General features: G+C 41.0%; 1 protein-coding gene across 2 annotated transcripts in view; it reads right to left on the bottom strand.

Annotated features, from left to right (window-relative positions):
- Window positions 1-18,385, bottom strand: part of HCRTR2 (hypocretin receptor 2) — a 239,398-nt gene extending 221,013 nt beyond the window's left edge. For both annotated transcript variants that reach the window (XM_073675426.1, XM_073675427.1), the window contains exon 1: window positions 17,847-18,385. In XM_073675426.1, the coding sequence (XP_073531527.1) occupies window positions 17,847-18,063 (217 nt within the window). In that variant the 5' untranslated portion in view covers window positions 18,064-18,385. The remainder of the gene's footprint in view (window positions 1-17,846) is intronic.
- Window positions 18,386-22,519: the final 4,134 nt, after the last annotated feature.

Raw genomic sequence — 22,519 nt, 5'->3', positions numbered from 1 at the left:
GTCAGAACGTATTGCAGAGCGACTGTGGCAGCACCAGGGCTTGTCGGTGCTGCCACAGTCGCTGCAACATGTGCAGAGTTGAATTCCACCGGGTAGGCACATCGCATTTTAGCCGGTGAAGTGGCAGGCCCAACGACTTCTGTAGAGATGTAAGTCGCTGAGCTGCGGCATGCGAACGGCGAAAGTGAGCACACAGCGACCGTGCCCTCTGCAGAAGGCCATCTAGTCTGGGATAGTGGGCTAAAAATTGCTGGACAACCAGGTTCAACACGTGAGCCATACAAGGCACGTGTGTGACATTGCCCCGGCGAAGGGCCGCACCCAGGTTTGCAGCATTGTCGCACACGGCCTTCCCTGGTTTCAGGTCCAGTGGAGACAACCATTCATGAAATTGGTTCTCCAGAGCTGACCACAACTCCTCAGCTGTGTGACTCACATTTCCCAGACATTTCAATGTAAAAACCGCCTGATGACGTTGAGCCCTACTGCCAGCATAGTAAGGAGGTGTGCAGGATCCCTTCTGCGCAGTTAGAAAGCTTGTGGCATGACCAGACAGGCTTTGGGTGCAGGTGGAAGACCGAGAGGAGGTTGAGGAGGCAGAAGCAGTGGAGGAACTTTGACATAAAGAGGATTGACGCACAACTCGTGGGGACGGCAAGACTTGCACAGCAGCCCCTTGTCCTGCTGTCACCATAGTTACCCAGTGCCCAGTCAGCGACATGTAACGCCCCTGTCCATGCCTACTCGTCCAAGTGTCTGTGGGGAAATGCACCCTGTCACACACAGAGTTTCTTAAAAAAGCGGTGATGTTGTGTGCGACATGCTGGTGGAGCGCAGGCACACCTTTCTTTGAGAAGTAGTGCCGACTGGGCATCTGGTACTGGGGCACTGCGACGGACATAAGGTCTCGAAAATCCTCTGTGTCCACCAGGCGGAAAGGCAGCATTTCTGTAGCCAAGAACTTGCAGATGGTGAAATTCAACCTCTTAGCTTTCTCATGGCTAGGAGGAAATGGTCTTTTACTTGTCCACATCTGAGGGACCGAGGGCTGGCTATTGTGCTTAGACGGGGTTGATAAGGGTGTCCCCGGCAAACTGCCGGTCTGTGAGGAAGATGCAGGCGGACATGTTAGGTTGCCTTGATCCAAAGGTGGTGCTATCGATGTCGGACAGCGCTCAACACCAGCTGGTGTTACCACCTCCAAAGAAAATGATGACCTGCCAATCACGCTGGCTGTTGCGGGTAAAGAGGTGGCAGGTCTGCGCCCCAAAACAGGTGTGACTGCTGTCCCCCCAGTCACAGAGGATGAAGAGGCCGCGGATGCACAAGATATGGCAGACGGTGGTTGGCCCGGCCGGCTAGGCCGCATTGTAGCACACTGAGCTTCCCACTGCAACTTATGATTCATGTCCATGTGCCGGTTCATGCATGAAGTATTCAAACTATGTATTTTTTGGCCTCTACTTAGCTTTTGCTGACAAATGTTACAGATAACACGAGTTGGGTCATCTTTATCGATCTGAAAAAATGCCCAGGCTATGCAAGGCTTAGCACCCATGCGACCTGAAGAGCCACCACGACTTGTGGTGAGAGGCAGAGTTGTGTTTGAGGATGCAGTTGTTGACGTGCTTCCAGTACTATGTCTCTGTCCAGGAAGGCGCAACCTGACCTCGTCGTCACTAGCATCTTCCTCCACCTCCTCTGCTGACCTCATCTCTTGGCTGACTGTGGGTTGACAGTAAGTGGGATCTCCAACCTCATCATCATCACCCTGTGCGTTATCACACCGGTCGTCCTCAGAGCCAACCTGTTCCTGCCCTGACAAAAAACTAAAGTTGTCCCTCCAATCAGGTAATTGAGTCTTATCATCGTCTTCCTCATTGTCTCCACCAACAGGAGTTACAGTTTGGGAATGAGGGTCTACATTATGGTCAGAACCTTCTGCGTCTGGTCCTGGATCCGACTCATAAAGATTCTGGGCATCAGTGCAGATCATTTCCTCGTCTGGATTCACAGAAGCGCTGGAGTCGACCTCTGATTCCCAGGCTATAGTATGAGTAAACAGCTCTGCAGACTCAACCATCTGTTCTACCTCATACTCAGATGGGCAGCTGGAGATTTGGGAGCTGTGAGGAAGCAAGTGCGATTGGGGTGACACCTTTGAGGACTGGAGTATTTGTGATGTTGAAGTTGATGTGGAGGAGAGCCCACTTAAAGGAGCACTTGATATCTGTTGAAGCACCTGCTGTTTTTGTGCCTCATCTGGAATTTGTAGCGATTGGCGTGGCCGTAAGAAAGGGATCTTATCACATTGTCCGCTAAAAGTAGACATTTTAGTTTGGCTGGAAGATGGTCTTTCTTCTGCAGATGTTACTGTTGCTTTAACACCTACCCCACGGACACAACCTTTTTTCCCCTTCCCAACACGCCTATTCCCCTTTCCACCAGCAGCAGGCCTTTTTCCACTCATTTTGGTGGTTAACTAATTAACAACTCTGGAGTTGTTTGCACAAAAAAACAATGGATGGGAACCGAGTAGAGCTGAGTGGCCAAATTGTGGTATTAGGCCAAAACTATTGGCTGGGTTAGATGCAGAAAAAAATTATATTCAATTTGCAACCTGATGGAGGTCAGTATAGATGGACTAATAGAGAAAGTCCCACACACTGCTAGAAGGCCAAATATTTTTTCAGAGCTAGATGCAGATAAAAATTATTTTTAAATTGCAACCTGATGGAGGTCAGTATAGATGGACTAAAAGAGAAAGTCCCACACACTGCTAGAAGGCCAAATATTTTTTCAGAGGTAGATGCAGAAAAAAATATATTCAGTTTGCAACCTGATGGAGGTCTGTATAGATGGATTAATAGAACAAGTCCCACACACAGCTAGAAGCCCAATATTTTTTCAGAGGTAGATGCAGAAAAAAATATATTCAGTTTGCAACCTGATGGAGGTCAGTATAGATGGACTAATACAACAAGTCCCACACACAGCTAGAAGCCCAATATTTTTTCAGAGGTAGATGCAGAAAAAAATATATTCAGTTTGCAACCTGGTGGAGGTCTGTATAGATGGATTAATAGAACAAGTCCCACACACAGCTAGAAGCCCAATATTTTTTCAGAGGTAGATGCAGAAAAAAATATATTCAGTTTGCAACCTGATGGAGGTCAGTATAGATGGACTAATACAACAAGTCCCACACACAGCTAGAAGCCCAATATTTTTTCAGAGGTAGATGCAGAAAAAAATATATTCAGTTTGCAACCTGATGGAGGTCTGTATAGATGGATTAATAGAACAAGTCCCACACACAGCTAGAAGCCCAATATTTTTTCAGAGGTAGATGCAGAAAAAAATATATTCAGTTTGCAACCTGATGGAGGTCAGTATAGATGGACTAATACAACAAGTCCCACACACAGCTAGAAGCCCAATATTTTTTCAGAGGTAGATGCAGAAAAAAATATATTCAGTTTGCAACCTGATGGAGGTCTGTATAGATGGATTAATAGAACAAGTCCCACACACAGCTAGAAGCCCAATATTTTTTCAGAGGTAGATGCAGAAAAAAAATATTCAGTTTGCAACCTGATGGAGGTCAGTATAGATGGACTAATACAACAAGTCCCACACACAGCTAGAAGCCCAATATTTTTTCAGAGGTAGATGCAGAAAAAAATACATTCAGTTTGCAACGTGATGGAGGTCTGTATAGATGGACTAATACAACAAGTCCCACACACTGCTAGAAGCCCAATATTTTTTCAGAGGTAGATGCAGAAAAAAATATATTCAGTTTGCAACCTGATGGAGGTCAGTATAGATGGACTAATACAACAAGTCCCACACACAGCTAGAAGCCCAATATTTTTTCAGAGGTAGATGCAGAAAAAAATATATTCAGTTTGCAACCTGATAGAGGTCTGTATAGATGGATTAATAGAACAAGTCCCACACACAGCTAGAAGCCCAATATTTTTTCAGAGGTAGATGAAGAAAAAAATATATGCAGTTTGCAACCTGATGGAGGTCAGTATAGATGGACTAATACAACAAGTCCCACACACAGCTAGAAGCCCAATATTTTTTCAGAGCTAGATGCAGAAAAAAATTATATTCAATTTGCAACCTGATGGACGTCAGTATAGATGGACTAATAGAATGATGCTATGCCCAATAGATTTTACTTCACTAGGTGCAGTAAAAAAATTGGTATTCTATACACAGGTGGTATATCTTGCAACACAGATAGGCTACTCCACTGACTAACACACTCTGCAATAGGCCAAAAAGGATTAGCTTTGCTAGATTCAGCCAAATGCTGTGAAAAAAACTTGCACAGCACTGGCACAGACCTGCCTGGCAAAAACTGATAGGAACTGATGTAACCTAGTCCTGAAAAGGACTCCAATTACAATTAGTCTTTACTCCCACAATCTATCTATTTAAGAGCACAGACCTGCCTGATAAAAGTCGTAGGAAATGCTGTAACCTAGTCCTTAAAAGGACTGCAATCACAACTATTCCCTACTCCCAAGCTATCTGTAGATTTGTGCGAAAATTGGCTTGAAATTAACAAGGTATAGCGCACACAGCAACAGCGGTGCCGTCTAACACGCAGCTGCAACAGTGAGAAAATGGTGGCGACGGGGAAAATGGCTTGGTCTTATAGGGCAAGGACATGTGACATACACTGCCAATGACACATGCCCTTGCTTGTGTGAAAAAAAGCACTTCGCTCCGTGTGTGCGCTGCTGATAGGCTGACAGATTGCACCTCCCCACTGTAAATGCGGGAAAGAGAAAAAAAAAATGGAGATCTTCATTGTTCCTGCAGAGATCCATCCCCTGCCCCTCCCCCCACCCCGCTGTACACTCAAACTGCGTATTAACATTAATTTTCATCATTACTGAGAAAAAATCCAGTTATGATTTTGGTGCACGAACAGTTATCGAACATAACCTCGAACAGCCGAATTTTTCTCAAATTGTTCATGTTCGCCGAACGGCTCGAACACCGCCCAAAACAGCTCGAATTTGAGATTGGCGAACAGTTCGAGTAGAACAACGCTCATCTCTATCCTTTACACTAAATGACAAGTACAGTAACCAACACTGTCACTGTACTTATTATATATGTGATTGGCATGTTTATATCTATCTATGTGTGATGCTCTATTCTTTCTGTTATAAATTGTCGGGTACCGCTGCTGAATTGCCGGCCGGCTTTTTTAAAGAGACGGTGCACGAAAACACTATTATTTTTTTTAATAAATCCTTTACACTAAATGACAAGTACAGTTAGCAACACTGTCACTGTGCTTCTTATATGTGTGACTGACATGTTTCTATCTATCTAATCTATCTGTGATGCTCTATTCCTTCTTGTCTAAATTGTCGGGTACCGGTGTATGCCGCTGCTGAATTGTCGGCCGGCTTTTTTAAAGAGAGCGTCATCTGAGCAGTTTGTCAGCTTTTGGACACCTTTTCTATGTGTTTTTGTTTGCCTGCCATTGGTTTTAACGGTGTTCGACGGTGTTCTAAGGTGTTCGACGAACAGTTCGACGAACAGTTCCTCGAACATCCCGGTGTTCGACGAACCGAACCGAACCCGAACACTACGGGGGTGGCTCAACACTAGTTATGAGGAAATCCAGGTTGGGACAATCAGGTCACCTGGTCACTTATCTCACTGCTTAATTCCCGGCGGGCCAGCGGAAGGGTGAGACTCTGTAACTTACACCATCTGATGTATATTGCTGGGTCTGTTCTATGTTTGTCTGTTTGGTGGTTCAATAAAGTATTGCCACACTGTTTTACCATCAGCCTGTGTTGTCCGAGTAGTATTACGCCCACGGGAGACCCTGTGTCTCCACACCCTGTTTCCTGTGCTGTCATGCAGATGACAGCATGGAAAACCACTGATGTTCAGGTACGGGCTCGGCCGATTTTCACCGATTTTGAGTAAAAATGCTTGGGAATCCAAATACGAATCCAAATGTGCATTGTTTGTGCCGACTTTGAAAATGGTGAACATTTTCGCTCATTTTTAATTTTTACACCATAAACACTTTTGTAATTTCCTTTATTACACAAAACCCTACACTTTTCCATATCTGCTTAATCTCTAAATGTCTAATTTTTTTTACTGAATTTCCTGTTAAGTTTCATTTGAGAGTCTCCAACATGATGTCACAGGAGGCTGTGGCTGCACTCACTTCCCTGCAATGTTATCGTCCCTCCTGAAACAGGATGCCACCAGGCGGCAGCACTGCAGTTACTCGCTAGTTTGTTGCATCGCTGCCCCCTCTGAAAACGTCCTAGATCCTAGGTGATGGACACTGTGGGAGATGTGATGCAGCACCAACACCCTCTTCTATCTCCACGCCTGTTTAATTTGTAACTGAAAGAAGATGTTGTCAGGGGGTAGAGATAGAAGCAGTGAGTAACACCAATGTTGCCCCACACCTTCTAGCAGTGCCTTCAAATGAATCATCATCAAGGGGTGACTCTGGTATCACTTGCTGCTTCTATCACTGCTCCCTGATTATGACTCATTTGAAGCAGTGGGTTGGCACTGGAGTCACTCACTGCTTCTATCTCTGCCCCCTTATGATGTCTTCTTTCAGATTGAAGTTATGATGGCAGCGAAGATGGAGGCAATGTGCTGGCACTGCATTCACATCTGCCGCAGTGTCCATCCTGGATCCAAAACCACAAACTAGTGAGTAGCTGCAGCATTGCCCCCTAGTGACATCCTTTTCCAGGAGGGTTGATGAATGCTGTGGGGAGTGAGTGCAGTCATAACCTCCAGTGACATCTCAAATGAAGTGTCGCAGGAAGTACAGTAAAATAAACACATTTAGAGATTAGAAAGATAGGGAGAAGTGTAAGATGTTATGTAATAAAATTCATTACAAAAGTTGTTAGAGTATAAAGATAGCTAGTTAGAAAATTCATTTTAGGTGTTGGACCCCCACTTTAATCTATATGTATTGAAATTTACAAGAATGCATTAAATAATTAAAAAAAAAATCTGAAACAAGAAAATAAGGAAACATTTGTAAGTAATTTTAAAGTAATGTTATGTACAATACTGACATGTTGCAGATACTTTTTGGTTCAAACAAGAAGAGTATTTATAGATATGTACTTCCTTATCTTTCCTACTGTTTTGATATATCCCAATAAGAGTTGTACAAAATGACCAATTTGTAAAAAAAAATATTTCATAATGCTGTGCTGTGAGTTGTTTATGCTGTGAAAGTCTAAATATGACCACCCTGTGGTTGTGATGGGAATTGCAGTCTTTTGTTGCGATAATCTATTGAATTTATATGGTAAGAAATAGAAGTTCTTAACCCCTTCATTCTGACCAGTGTCACTTTATGAGGTAATAACTCTGGAAAGCTTCAACGGATCCCAGTGATTCTGAGAAGTTTTTTTTCGTGACATATTGTACTTCATGATAATGGTAATTTTTTTTTTAGATTTGACTTGCATTTATTTGGGTTAATATAGGAAATTTGTCAACATTTTTTAATTATTATGCCCTTAAACCAAAGAACTATGTCACATGAAATAGTTAATAATAAACATTTACCACATGTTTACTTTACATCTGCGTCATTTTGTTAGGAAGTTAGAAAGGTTTAAAGTTGATCAGCAATTTCTCATTTTTGTAACAAAATTTACAAACCATTTTTTATGGGACCATATCACATTTGAAGTGAATTTGGGGGCCTATAAAACAAATTACCCAAAAGTGACACCATTCTAAAAACTGCACTCCTGAAAGTCCTCAAAATCACATTCAAGAAGTTTATTAACCCATCAGGTGCACCGTTTGACTTTTTAAATTTACTTTGACTTTTAAATCCAAAATGGCTGGAATCGAGAGAGGACGCCATGTCGCATTTGGAGGGCCCTGATGTGCCTAAACAGTGTAAACTCCCCACAAATGACCCCATTTTGGAAACTAGACCTTTCAATGAATTTAACTAGATATGTGGTGAGCATCTTGAACCCACAGGTGCTTCACAGAAGTTTATAACATAGAGCCATGAAAATTTAAAAAAATCACATTTTACCCACAAAAATGTTTTTTTAGCCCAATTTTTTTTATTTTCACAAGAATAACAGGGGAAAATGGACCCCATAATTTGTTGAACAATTTTTCCTCAAAACGCCAATACCCTATATGTTTGGGCACATGGCAGGGCTCAGAAGAGAAGGAGCACTGTATGACTTTTTAAACGCAAAAATGGCTGAAATCGAGAGCGGATGCCATGTTGCATTTGGAGAGACCCTGATGTGCCTAAACAGTAGAAATCCCCCCAAAATGACCACATTTTGGAATTTAGAACCCACAAGGAATTAATCTAGATGTTTGGTGAGATCCTTAAACCCCTGGGAGCTTCACAGAAGTTTATAACGTAGATCCGTGAAAATAGAAAATCACCATTTTCCCACAAAAATTATACTTTAGCCCCAACTTGTTTATTTTCTTAAGGGAAACAGGAGAAAATGGACCACAAATATTGTTGTGCAATTTCTCTTGAGTACTTCGATACCCCATATGTGGGGGGAAAACTACTGATTGGGCGCATTGCAGAACTCAGAAGGGGAGAGCACCATTTTACTTTTTGAACCCAAAAATGGATGGAATCGAAAGCGGACGCCATGTTGCATTTGGAGAACCCCTTATGTGCCTAAATAGTGAAAACTCTCCACCAGTGACCCCATTTGGAAAACTAGACTTCAAAAGGAGTTACCTAGATGTGTGGAGAGCACCTTAAACCTCTAGATCAGTGTTCGCCAATGTCAGTTCTCAAGAGCCACCAGCAGATCATGTGTTTGGGATTTCCTTAGTATTGTACAGGTGATGGGATTATTATCTGAGAAATATTGAGGAAATCCTGAAAACCTGATCAGTTTGTGGCTCTTGAGGATTAGAGTTGGGTAACACTACCCTAGATGCTTCACAGAAGTTTATAACGTAGAGCAGTGAAAATCCAAAATCAAATTTTTCCAACAAAAATGTTCTTTTAGCCCAAAATTATTTTCACAAGGGTACCAGGAGAAAGTGAACCCCAAAATATGTTGTGCAATTTCTCATTAGTACACTGATGCCCCATATGTGAGTAAAACTACTGTTTAGGCGCATGGCAAGGTTTAGATGGGAAGAAGCACCGTTTGACCTTTTGAACGCAAAAAATTGCTGGAATCGAGAGTGGACACCATCATTTATGATATGCCTAAACAGTGGAAAACCCCCACAATTGGCAGCATTTTGGAAGCTAGACGCCTCAAAGAATTTATCCAAAGGTGCGCTGAGCACCTTGAATCCCCAGGTGCTTCGCAGAAGTTTATAATATAGAGCCATGAAAATAAAAAATATTTTTTTTCACAAAATGTTTTTTTAACCCTAATTTTTTTATTTTCACAAGAGTTACAGGAGAAAATGGACTCCAAACTTTGTTGTACAATTTCTCCCTAGTATGCCTATACTCAATTTGTGGGGTACAACTACTGTTTTGGCACATGGCAGAGCTCTGAAGGGAAGGAGCACTGACTTGATGAATGCAAAAATGGCTGGAGTCGAGAGCGGCTTCCATGTCTCGTTTGGATAGCCCTTGATCTGCCTAAGCAGTGTAAACCCCTACAAGTGATCCTTTAATGGAAACTGACCCCTCAAGAAATTTATCTAGCTGTATAATGAGCACCTTGAACCCACAGATTTTTCACAGAATTGTACAAAGTTGAACTATGAAAATGAAAAAAATTGATTTTTCCCATAAAAAATGTTGTTTTGACCCCCAATGTTTTATTCTCCACAAGGATAGCAGGAAAAATTGGACCCTGTTATAGCACCGAACATAGCTGGACCTCAGTGTTTCAGGCAATTTTCAGTGTTTTCTGCTGAGACGTATCCATGGGTCCAAGGTCGGCAATCGCTTCCCAGCCAGGATGTATGGATATTAGTGATGAGCAAGCCTGCTTGGAACTCGCCCGAGCATCACTGAGCTCAACATGCTCAGCACTCGGCGAGTATTTCTGGGTTGCTCGGGTGGGAGCTCTGGTCCCCATCCTGCATGTTTGGTGCTCTTTAGAGAGCCAATGAACATGCAGGGATTACTTGCCACGCACTGTAATGCTGTAGCCATGTTGGTTGTGACATTACAGTGATTGGCTGACTGCATAGCATCATCGGGTGTATATAAGACCGTGTGATGCTAGGCTCATCACAGTCTAACCAGAAACAGGCAGAGTAGGGAGAGATGCTGCTGAGCTAGGGACAGAATTGGCAGTATAATAGTTAGCTATCCATATTCTACAGCAAGATATATATCCATCTGAACTAGCAGTCTTTCTGAGGACTAATCCAGCTGCATATATTCAGTGGTGAAGGTGATAGCAGGAGTTAGCCAGGCAGGTTTTGTGGCAGTGTATACAGCACAAGAGAGTCCATTGCACGTTCTGTCTGATCCTGTTGTTACAGATATCCATAGACATAGCCCTAGATATGAGGGGCCAGGGCTAATTTTTTTTTATTTTAATCCTGATTATTTGCTTAAAAAAGCAATCCAGAATGCACCATTTAACTGCTCCATTTGCTTGTTAGCACTGCAGAATACAGCCAGATCTTTTCCATCATCAGACGTAGTCCCATATTACAGCGATAAAAATCCACAAATTTGTAGTGAACATGGAAAATATTGTCCTCCATTTAGAGTTTGTATCAGTGTGTCAGTGAAGCTATTCACAAGTGGTCGCTGTGACAAATAGGAAACTACAGAGCCGCTATTTAAAACCGTGGGTGTCAGTCAGACGTATCACATATAACTACAGTACAAATCCAGCCATTTGTAGTGAATGTGGAAAATAGTGAATGTGGAAAATATTGAATGTGGAAAATATTCCATTTACAGTTTGCAGCAGTGTGTCAGTGTACAACATTTTAATGCTCCATTTGTTTGTTCGCAGAGTACAGACAGATTTTTTTAATTTTATTCACATTACTGTACTGTGGAAGCAGAGAAACTTTTTTCAATGCTCAGACGTGATCCATATGACTGCCGTAATAATACAGAAATTTTGTGGAGTGAGCCAAATATTCCATTCCATTTAAAGTCAGCCAGCTATGTTTTGTTGAACCAATTAACACTTGGTTGCTGACAAATACCATACCATTAGGTGACTGCCTGAAACTGTGGCCATCAGACGTTATCCCATATGACTGCCTTAATAATCCAGCAATTTTTGTGAGCATGTTAAATATTACACTCCATTTAAAGTATTGCAGTTGTGGGTTCAAATCTATTCACAGTTGGTCGCTGACAAATAGCATATCTGTGAACAATGTCAGAGTATTATGGCACTGTTTTGAACTGACAAAAAGGACATAAAAAAAACAAGCTAAAATGGAAAAATTGTTAAGTAACATTCTTTCCAGGGTAATGACTTGTATATAAGGGCAAAGAAATACAAAAAAAAAGTTAAGGATTGTGGAAAAATGTATGCGACCAGATTGAACACTCATCTGGAGCTGATGATACCACCTAGCAGCATTAAATGCATCTAACAACATTATCAATAGGGGATAGAATAGATCTAAAAAATTTTTGGGCAGCACCAGCAGAATGCAGTATAAGACAATAATACTTGGCTGGATCGGTGTAATATGCTATCCATACTGTTATACCTCACCCGTAAATGAATTTCAGATAAGACAGTTAATGTTCTAGAATATAGAATCTCTTTGAATTCTTTCCCATTATTAAGGAGTGGGTCTCCTATACTGTTATTGCATATACAGAAATTTCAAAGGCTACCAAAATTAGGACACACTCCAATACACATTTGAAGAGAGGTAAAAAAATAAATAAATAAAAACACAGTGGGATCTTTCTTTAGTATAAAAACCAGAGTTGCCAATATAACCTCAATGTAATCACATTGTTCAGCTCTTGCACCGCCTCCTCCTGTTTGGCCTCCATCTCCGAATGACCACATCAGTCACAAGTTGGAAGCACTGCAGCACTGCCTCTGCCAAGCGGCAACAGGCTGTGCTGAAGATAATATGCTTAATGCTTAGGTGACACACTGTTGAAAATTTGTTGAAAGCTGTAACACAGCAGGAAGATCTGTGGCTCTCACTGCTGAACATGCAGCCAGGCATGGTCGTGTGTGACAATGGCCAGAACCTGGTGGCGGAGAAATTACAGCCGGAGTAGGTATGGTTTCCCTCCATGCCAGTCCTTTCACCGAGCTAAAGAATATGTCTGTGGTGAAACACAACTCTCACCGAGAAGCAGTGTCAGACTGAAGAACATTGAGCCCACTAGAGGATTTGATTCTGAGGGCCCACCTTTCTCCCCAACTCAAGAGCCCCATAGCAGCTGCAAAATTTGCACTATGATGAACTCTCCTGATGGAGAAGCCATGGCCCACCATAGGATTCTCTGGTGTGCCCATCCAACCATGCCGAGAAGCAGCCCTGGCTAAGAAAAGTCTATGTGAAGGTTCCTGGACTGCTTTTTTACTGAAGGGGGGAACCCATGCAAACATGAGGAGAACATACAACATCCTTGCAGATGTTATCCTTGGTGGGATTTGAACCCAGAACCCCAGCGATGCAAGGCTTCAGTGCTAACCACTGAGCAACTGTGCTGCCCTCTCTGTTCTCCCTCTGATATCTAACATGTTGGAGAAATTTGCACCTACTTCCACTCAGTATCTTCAGCTCCTTTATGAGAAACTAATGTATTTGGGCAGCCACTCAGTCTACCAAATAAAATTCTTGAGAAGGAAATTGTGGATAGCTTCACTACTCGTACTGGGGGCACTGCTAATACCATGGCGTTGTGCCATGGTTCACTGGAAATATTCCAGTCTGGTTGGAGCCAAGCTAATTCCCACAGAAAAGTACCAGCAGCAAGCTAAGGAGATGGTGGCCTCTATCATCATCACGACCTGCAAGATTTTCACTATGAACTCCTGAAGGAGAAGTCATGGCCCACCGGAGGAGTCTCTGGTTCTCTGGTGGGCCCGTCCAACCCTGCTGTGAAGCAGCCCTGGCTAAGAAAAGTGTGTGGGAAGGTTCCTGGACACTCTATGGCTGATTTTTGACTGTGGACTGGCTCCAGCAATCTGTAAGATCTCGTCATTGCCCAGAGACTGCAGTTCAAAACCCTAACCATGACATCCAAAGCCATCCACAACCTGTCTCCTCCATATATCTGTGACCTAGTCTCTCGGTACATACCAGCACGCAACCTCTGATCCTCACAAGATCTCCTTCTCTACTCCCGTCTTATCTTCTCTTCCCACAATCGCATACAAGATTTCTCTCATGCATCCCCCCTACTGTGGAACTCTGTATCACAACATATCAGACTCTTGCCTACTGTTGCAACCTTTAAAAGGAAGCTGAAGACCCACCTCTTCCGACAAGCCTACAACTGGCAGTAACCCTCGCTCCACGATACCGCTGCACGACCAGCTGTACCCTCACCTCCTGTATCCTTACCCATTACTTATAGACGGTTTGTGTGCCCTCACGGCCAGGGTCCTCTCCCCTCTTGTACCAGTTGGTGACCTCTTTTCACATGTAAAGTGCCATGGAATAAATGGTGCTATAATAATAAATAATAATAATTATTATACTACTTGTACTCTGGGTCAATTGATGGCACTTTCCTGGTGTCTGCCCCTAAATTGATGTATTTTGGGATGTTTGGTCCCTTTTGAAGGTGTTGTGTATGGGTTTGGTTTTGGCCCCCATTGAATTCAATGGTGTTTGGCAATGTTCGGTGAATATTCGACAATTACATTGCCAAATATTGCTAAAACGGTGATCGTAATCCGAAACGAATATTGAAATCAGAAACACACTTAAAAAATTTATGTGGGCATGACATGATGGTCACCCTGGTGATATGGTGGTGTAGGATGAGGAGAAGGAGGAGGGCGACATAAAATAAAACAATTCCTGAAGAGTATACCCATGTCTGGGTGTGAAGGGGTGCATGGGAATAGACCCTCAAAAAAATAACCACTGGATTTGAGTTTATGTTCCATGCTATCATCTGGTGGTGTTGAGAAGTCTGGCACAATCCAGCCTTTGTTCATTTTCATAAGTCAGCCTGTCAGCATTTTCAGTTGACAGGCGGATGAGCCTATCAGTTATGTTAGTTATAATGCCCTAGACTACACTAAAAACCATCTCTGACAAAACGCTAGCGGCCAGGACCTCCAAGGCATAGAGAGACAGTTCATGCCCCGTGTCCAGCTTGGATACCCAACAGTTGTAAGGCACAGAGCGGAAACATGAAGGATGCTGGTACGGTCGCCAAGGTAGTCCTTCACCATCTTTCAAAACTTTTCCCTCCTTGTCAGAGTACCCTGTGTATCAGGGCGTGGGTGCTGGGAGGGTCAGAGAAAACTGTCCCAGACATTTGCCAGCATTCCCCTGCCGCTGCCACATCTGGTTTGTGTTTCCCTCGTTTGTACTCTTTGGCTGTCCAATGAATTCTGTGTGACCTCTGCTGCCAGTGTTGTCAGATGGGAATTTTTTTTTTGTTATAATTCTTCAACAAGAGCCTAAACTTAATATCTCCAAAACTGAACTCCTTTGGTTTCATTCCTCTACTAACCTATCTATACCTGACTTTTACTAACCTACCTATATCTGTTACTAACCTACCTTTCCTTTGCCTGACTTTTACTAACCTACCTACATCTGACTTTTACTAACCTACCTATACCCAACTTTGCAATTTCCTTTAGCTGGTGCCACCATAACTCCAACTCGGCACGGCTACTGTCTTGGAGTCATATTTGACACATAACTTTCCTTTATTCAACGTGGAAAATCACTCACTCTCTCATGTCACCTGCACCTTAAAAACATATCCAGAATTCAACCTTTTCTCACCTTTGATGCTGCAAAAACTCTTACTGTCATTCTTATTCACTACTGAAACTCCCTTCTAATCGGTGTCCCTCTAAACAAACTGTCTCATCTACAATCCCTTCTGAATGCAGCAGCCAGGGTCATATTTTTATCAAGCCGTTTCACCGATGCCTCTACCCTGTGCCAGTCATTGCACTGGTTAGATTAAACAATCATTTCAGAATACAATACAAACTCATCTTCCTACCCATCAAGCTGTCCATGGTTCTGCACCACTCAATATGTCATATCTCATTTCTGTGTTTCATCACCCCTCTCGTGCCCTCCGTTCTGCAACTGATCTAAAACTGACATCCTCCTTAATCAGAACTTCACACCTCCGTCTCCAAGAATTCTCTCGTGCTGGGCCAGTTTTCTGTATTGCCCAAAATGCATACAATGCAATGGTCACGGTAAAGGCAGCGGAACATAAAGTTGGCCATGTGTGCCAGACTGCCAACAGCCAAGACTCCCTGTTCTCACCAAGAGGACGACTGTCCATGTTCTCTTCCTCCTCCTCATTATCACCCAATCTGCACTGACATGAGATGAGGCAGGGCTGAGTAGCATCACCCTGTATAGTTCCTTGCCTTGCCTGCAATGCCTCCTCTTTAATTGTGATCAGGGAGCATTTCAGTAGACAGAGAATCGGGATGGTGACACTAATTATGGCGTCATTGACGCTCACCATCTTGGTGGAGTCCTCAAGGTTTTGGAAGACGGCACAGATGTCAGACATTCATGCCCACTCATCAGCTCTTATGTGCAGAGGCTTACCTGAATGCCGACGGGCGTGTTGAAGCAGGTACTCAACAACTGTCCACTGCTGCTCACAAATCATTTCAAACATCTGCAACTTTGATTTCCAATGCATGGTCACATTGCACACCAGTCGACCTGAAAGCTGAAAACGCTTCTGAAGCCTTGCCAGGGCGGCGGAAGCTGTAGCTGACTTTCTGAAATGGGCACACATGCTGCATACTTTCACAAGCCGCTCTGGCAGCAACGAAGTTTAAGTACATAATCTGAAATATCTCCTGAAAAAAATGAATCAAGTGATGGAGATGGAGGCTGAAGAGGAGGAGGTGGTGCAGGAGCTGTAGAATGTGGGGGCAACCTTGAAAGACCTAGGGCCCGCAATTCTCTGCGTCAGGAGGATGTATTCCATACCTGGGTCCCACTGGGTCCCTGCTTCCACAATTTTAACCCAGTGAAATGTGTCAGTGAGATGTACCATCCCTGGCCACATTCACTTGTCCACAAGTTTGTGGTTAGGCGGTCCTTCCCACTAAGTGCACTGGGGAAGGCACGGGTAATGTTCTGGGACCCATGCTTGTGGAAGGCGGTGTCACGCAAGGTGTGTGAAAGACTGGTGATTTTTCAGGACTGATAACAGCACTGGTCAGAAGCTGAGAGAGATTGGGATGGAAGTGAACAGCTAATTGCTGTGTAGAAGGCAATGGAGAGAGAGCTGGCTAGGATTTCATGAGTTATCTCCTCAGCCTGGAATGTAACTACTGAGCATAGGCATCCTTACTGGTGGTCAATCTCAATGTCAACAAGCTGTACACTCTGTAAGCTAAAAGCTCTAATTGTAGGAGATACACAGCATATATAAAAAGCAAAAGTCAATTGCGAACTTGCTTGTATCCAGACTGTATAACTAACTAAAGCAATTTAAACACATGAGAATAGCCCTTTAGGTGAACTGAGTGTATTAATCTGTAATGCAATATGTATACCATTTTTATCAATATTCTACACTCTTATTTTATACTTTTTTTCTGACTTGTATAATTTTTATTTATTTACTTTGGAATGTCAGCTGTACTGTAATTAACATTTTATTTATTTTCTTTGTATTTCTAGATTTTATTTAAAAATTAATGAAAATGTTATACAACATTAAAACAAAATAATAAAATATAAATCAAAATGTAATACATCATAAAAAAAATCTTGTTACATCATAAGTCCACTAGATGGCCCTGTACTATCATGAATGTATGAAAAGTAAGGTGCTGCATATTAACCCACGTGTCAAATTCACACATGCAGTACAAAATCATAGACATTTCCATCTAAAACAAATATTGAAGTCCATTTACATTTAATTATGCTGAAAAATAAGACAAACCAAGAGATGTTATGACTATCCATATATCCTGTAAATCATGCAAGTATATAGATCAAAGGCAATTATTATTTGAATATAGTAGACAGTTTTTGTAAGAATAAACCTACCAATCACACATTCTAGTAATTAATAATTTATACACCTATAACACATAGGGATTGAAAACCTTCTTATTATAATAACCTTGTTTGTAGTTTAATAGAGTAGAACAAAACAATCTACAAACAGACAGTATATCAAAAGGCATTTCAATTTAAATATAACCTCTCAAGTGGGCTTGATAGGAGTATATTAGTATTATGGATCCAAATGATGTGAGGAGGAAAGCAATTATACACCTGTAATGAAAATATAGCATATTTGCTATAGTAAGAAAATATAAACTTCACAAACACAATGAGCAATATTTCAAAACTCAGCTTATAAAACGATTTTGCAAGATATACAATAGTGACTTTTTGTCTACATAGAACTTGAAAAACACCCTTTGCTTTTACTTACTATACATGGGGAATCAAATATTACTGTCGCAAAAATAAATATTAAGAAACTTCCCTGTAGTGATAGCTACGAGCACATTGTTACAATGCAAAATAATCACAGACAGCTAAGAACACATTGTTACATTGCTAAAGAATCACGCAACACTCACAGTAGAACCATAACCTAAACGTATCACTAGTAGTCCATTAGACAGTATACAGTAACACTCACTATAATGAAATGTATTCTTTGCATGGTCACTTACCTAAAATATTTCCAATCAGAGCAATAATGAATACTGCAATGTACCCTGCAATAAGCACCCATTCATATTCCTTAGGATGTAAATATTCCCTCCAGAGATAGCGCAGAAACTCCTCATCATAATCAGAAGATGGGTTCAAAATTGGCTCCTGAGTCACATTTATATCATGAATAGACCAATTCCTATAGAGAAATCCAGCAAGGTTTGTTCCTGGCATGCTTTTCCAGTTAGCAGTGTGTATCCTTTATCCTTGCTGATAAAATACATGAAGCACAGATGAATTGCTGCGGACAGCCCAACTTATATAGGTGCAAGCAAAAGCATCCTGTTATAGCTGTCACAATCTATTCCAGAGACAGCTTAGGAAGCGTTTTTCTAATATAAGTTAAAGACGCAGTAACTTTTTCCCTTAAGCCAGCTGTGTATATGCCATTAATTTGCTGAACATTGTATCCTGTTTGCTAGTAGGGAATGAACACGCTAGGAGAAGAGTAAAGCGCTCTCCTTTGTCAGTGTTTGACTCCATGTCACTGGCTCCAAGTGCTGGAGCTCCCACTCTCCCCTCTAGCCCATCCCCTTCCATACAATGTAAATGTTATAGTAGCTGTAGGAAGTGGTCGACACCTAACATTTCAGACATTGTAAAATGCATTTACTTGCTCTCTGCATGATAACTGAGCAGGAATTTAATCATTTCTTATTGATGTGTTCCTAGACTAGTTTACTATTTACTAGTGGTAAGGGGTTAATTTGCAATTCTAGCAAAGGACCACAATAATTTTATGCCTTTGTCTTTTGTTTAATTCCTATATCTTGCAGGGTGTGAAGAATAATAACATAATTTAAGACTGAAAGCTGTAGGACATGGTACACTGTTACTAAGAAGAGAAACAAAAAACAGGTACACATAATAAAACAATTCTATTTCATGATAACAATATGGGAACAAAAACATTTCCTTCTGTCTTTATATCCATTGCAACATGAAGCACAGATTATTAATTGTATTTTTTCACTAGGTTTGGCATCTTAGAAACATATATCTATAATAATAATGTTTAAATTACATCAATGTAAGCCAAGAATATAATCACATTCTGTACTGGTGCGCTGCACATTTTACAGGACAGAATGTAAACCCCCCTTCCTTGGTTAAAAACATCAGCTGTCTATTATGCAACTCTTGAAGGTTGTATTTATTGTTGATTTTCAGCCTATGTGATATTTTGTCATTAATATATTACCAATGTGAAGGTGACAGTTACTTCTGTACAGTGTACATTTTAGGACATGATCAGATATCAAAATCAAACATCAGAATGATGTCAGTTTGAGGCTAAATACCCTGTATGAGAACTGATTCTGACGAGTGATTCTGACAAGTGATTTTGACGAGTGATTTTGATGAGTGATTCTGACAAGTGATTCTGACAAGTGATTCTGACGAGTGATTCTGACGAGTGATTTTGACGAGTGTTTTTGATGAGTGATTCTGACAAGTGATTTTGACGAGTGATTCTGACAAGTGATTTTGACGAGTGATTCTGACGAGTGATTTTGACGAGTGTTTTTGATGAGTGATTCTGACAAGTGATTTTGACGAGTGATTCTGACAAGTGATTCTGATGAGTGATTCTGACGAGTGACTTTGATGAGTGACTTTGACGAGTGATTCTGACGAGTGATTCTGACGAGTGATTTTGACAAGTGATTTTGACAAGTGATTCTGATGAGTGATTCTGACGAGTGATTTTGATAAGTGATTCTGACATGATATGTTTTGTATATACCATAAATGGAGAGCTAGGAAATATAAAATGATGCTACAAGTCATTTTATATTACTTTTACCTGTCCACAGATGTTTGTCGTATCCAGGTTCCTTCCACATGCCTATAGCTTCAGCTCTTAGCACCACACCGCCTCCAGTCTTGCTCTGCTGCATACCTCTCCAGACCTGACTTTTGCCCTAACAGCACTCATGTGAGAGTGATTCTCTCTTTCCATGCATGTCTATACATGATGTCTTTTTTCTGCAGGCCAACTGCCTCTCTATTACGCTGGCAACTTTGTCAGTGGTATCTAGATAAATAGTAATTAGGCTTTATTTTGTATTTTTATTTTTTGCAAAGATCCACAGTACAAATGATGATTAAAAACCAATATAATTTACGAAAGAAAAATTTATTTTCCCCTGCTTATCAGTCACTTCTTCTTTCCCTGCACAGACCATTCAATCTCACAAACCGCTCAAATATGTCTACTAGTGACGTACCGCCAATGGCAACAGGCCACGCAGCCCCTACAGGGCCTGTGAGTAAGGGGGGCCAGTGCAAGCACCGGCACCGGGCTTCCCATTAGTCACTGCAAGTTCAACTGTATCGACATCCTGGCACCCACCCAGCACCCACGATAAATTCACTAAATGGCACCAGCAATACATTATAACAAGAAATAAATGAATCCTTTGAAATTCTATTTTACTGGCTTTGTCTAATTTTTCCCCAAAAATTGATTCATGACAAGTAAATTTGTCCAAATCTCAATATTGGACACCTTGTAATTGCTTAAAAAATACATGAGGGGAGAGAAGAGAGAGAGAGAACCCTGCTCACCATAAAAACTTACATTTTATAGGCAAGAGAGACCCTCTGACCATAAGAGCTTACAGTAGTGTTCAAAATAATAGCAGTCCAATATGACTAACCAGATTAATCAGTTTTTGGTATAAATTATATTACCACATGTCAAACAATGTACCAGTTGGTGCAGTAGATTCTAAGAAAACCAACAGACTCATCATTCATGATATGCATGTTTTTAAGTCTGTGTATTTGAATAATTAATTGAAAGGGGTGTGTTCAAAATAATCACAGCGTGGAGTTCAATTAGTGAGGTCAATCATTCTGTGAAGAAACAGGTGTGAATCAGTTGGCTCTTATTTAAGGGTAAAGCCTGCACATGTTGTACATGCATTTTTCCTTGAAAGCCTCAGAAATATGGGTCTTTGGAGACATTGCTCAGAAGAACAGCAAACTTTGATTAAAAAGTTGATTGGAAAGGGTAAAACGTATAAAAAAGTGCAGACAATTATAGGCTGTTCAGCTAAAATGATCTCCAATGCATTAAAATGGAAAGCAAAACCAGAAAGACATGGAAGAAAACAGAAGCCTACCATTCGAATGGATCAAAGAATAGTCAGAATGGCAAAGGCTCAGCCAATGATCAGCTCCAGGATGATCAAAAACAGTCTCAAGTTACCTGTGAGTACTGTGACAGTGAGAAGACGCCTATGTGAATCTAATCTCTTATCAAGAAGTCCCCGCAAAGTCCCTCTGTTAAAAAAAGACATGTACTGAAGCAAATACAATTTGCCAAAGAACACATCAACTGGCCTGAAGAGAAATAGAGAAGCATTTTGAGGACTGATGAAAGTAAAATTGTTCTTTTTGAGTCCAAGGGCTACAGACAGTTTGTCAGACAACCCCCAAACTCTGTATTCAAGCCACAGTACACTCTGAAGGCTGTGAAGCATGGTGGTACAAGCATCATGATATGGACATATTTCTCTTATTATGCTGCCAGACCTATTTACCACATACCATGGATCATGGAGCCAGTTTGCATATATTAAAATACTTCAAGAGGTCATGTTGACTTACGCTGAAGAGGATATGCCCTTGAAATGGGTGTTTCAACAAGACAACGACCCTAAACATAGCAGTAAATAAGCAAAATATTGGTTCCAGTCCAACAAAATCAAGGTTATGGAGTGGCCAGCTCAATCCCTGGACCTTAATCTGATAGAATTCTTGTGGGATGACATCAAAAATGCCATTTCTACCAAGGAAAGAAGTATATGCACACTATTGCGATCAATTCAAAAATGACAACATTTTTATTGGTCACATAACATAACAAAGCATCAAACCACTCCAAGATTAAAAGCATTAAAAAGCACAAAATGGCAAAGAATAGAACACACTAGGTCTATGTTAAAGCCTAGTGACCCTAGCCTGTGCTTATGGGTCCAAAACAACACATAGATAAGTAGGATAATAAAGTACACCAATGGAATAGAAATAATTAGAGATATATGACTCACAATGAACCATGTAGATGTTATTAAGTAAAGATCAGTACCACAAAAAATATGCATTACATACCAAATTGCACATGTACAATTTCATATGAAAAAACATGATGACAAAAAAATGCAAAATGAATATAGTATGAATTTGGAACATGATCTATGGTATATAATGTTAATTCAGTATATAAAGTACTCAGTGCAATAGATGAAGAAAATAACCCAATATGATATTGGGAAATATACCTGTATCAAGATTTTAATAATATAGTTGTCTAGACACTGAATTTAGTTATAAAACATGATTAGTAGTATATAGTTAGAATTTAACCCCTTTACAACCCAAGGTTGTTTGCACGTTAATGACCAGGCCAATTTTTACAATTTTGACCACTGTCACTTTATGAGGTAATTACTCTGGAACGCTTCAAGGGATCCCACTGATTCTGAGATTGTTTTTTGTGACATATTGTACTTCATGACTGTGGTAAAATTTATTCGAGATCACTTGCGGTTATTTGTGAAAAAAACGGAAATTCAGCGAAAATTTTGAAAATTTTTCAATTTTCCAAATATTAATTTTT

Source organism: Phyllobates terribilis, unplaced genomic scaffold, assembly GCF_046119375.1.
Source record: "Phyllobates terribilis strain yellow unplaced genomic scaffold, ASM4611937v1 Scaffold_3__8_contigs__length_932513732, whole genome shotgun sequence".
Classification (NCBI taxonomy): Eukaryota; Metazoa; Chordata; class Amphibia; order Anura; family Dendrobatidae; genus Phyllobates; species Phyllobates terribilis.
The sequence above is the reverse complement of the archived record's forward strand: the minus strand, read 5'-3'. Positions and strand labels throughout refer to the sequence as shown.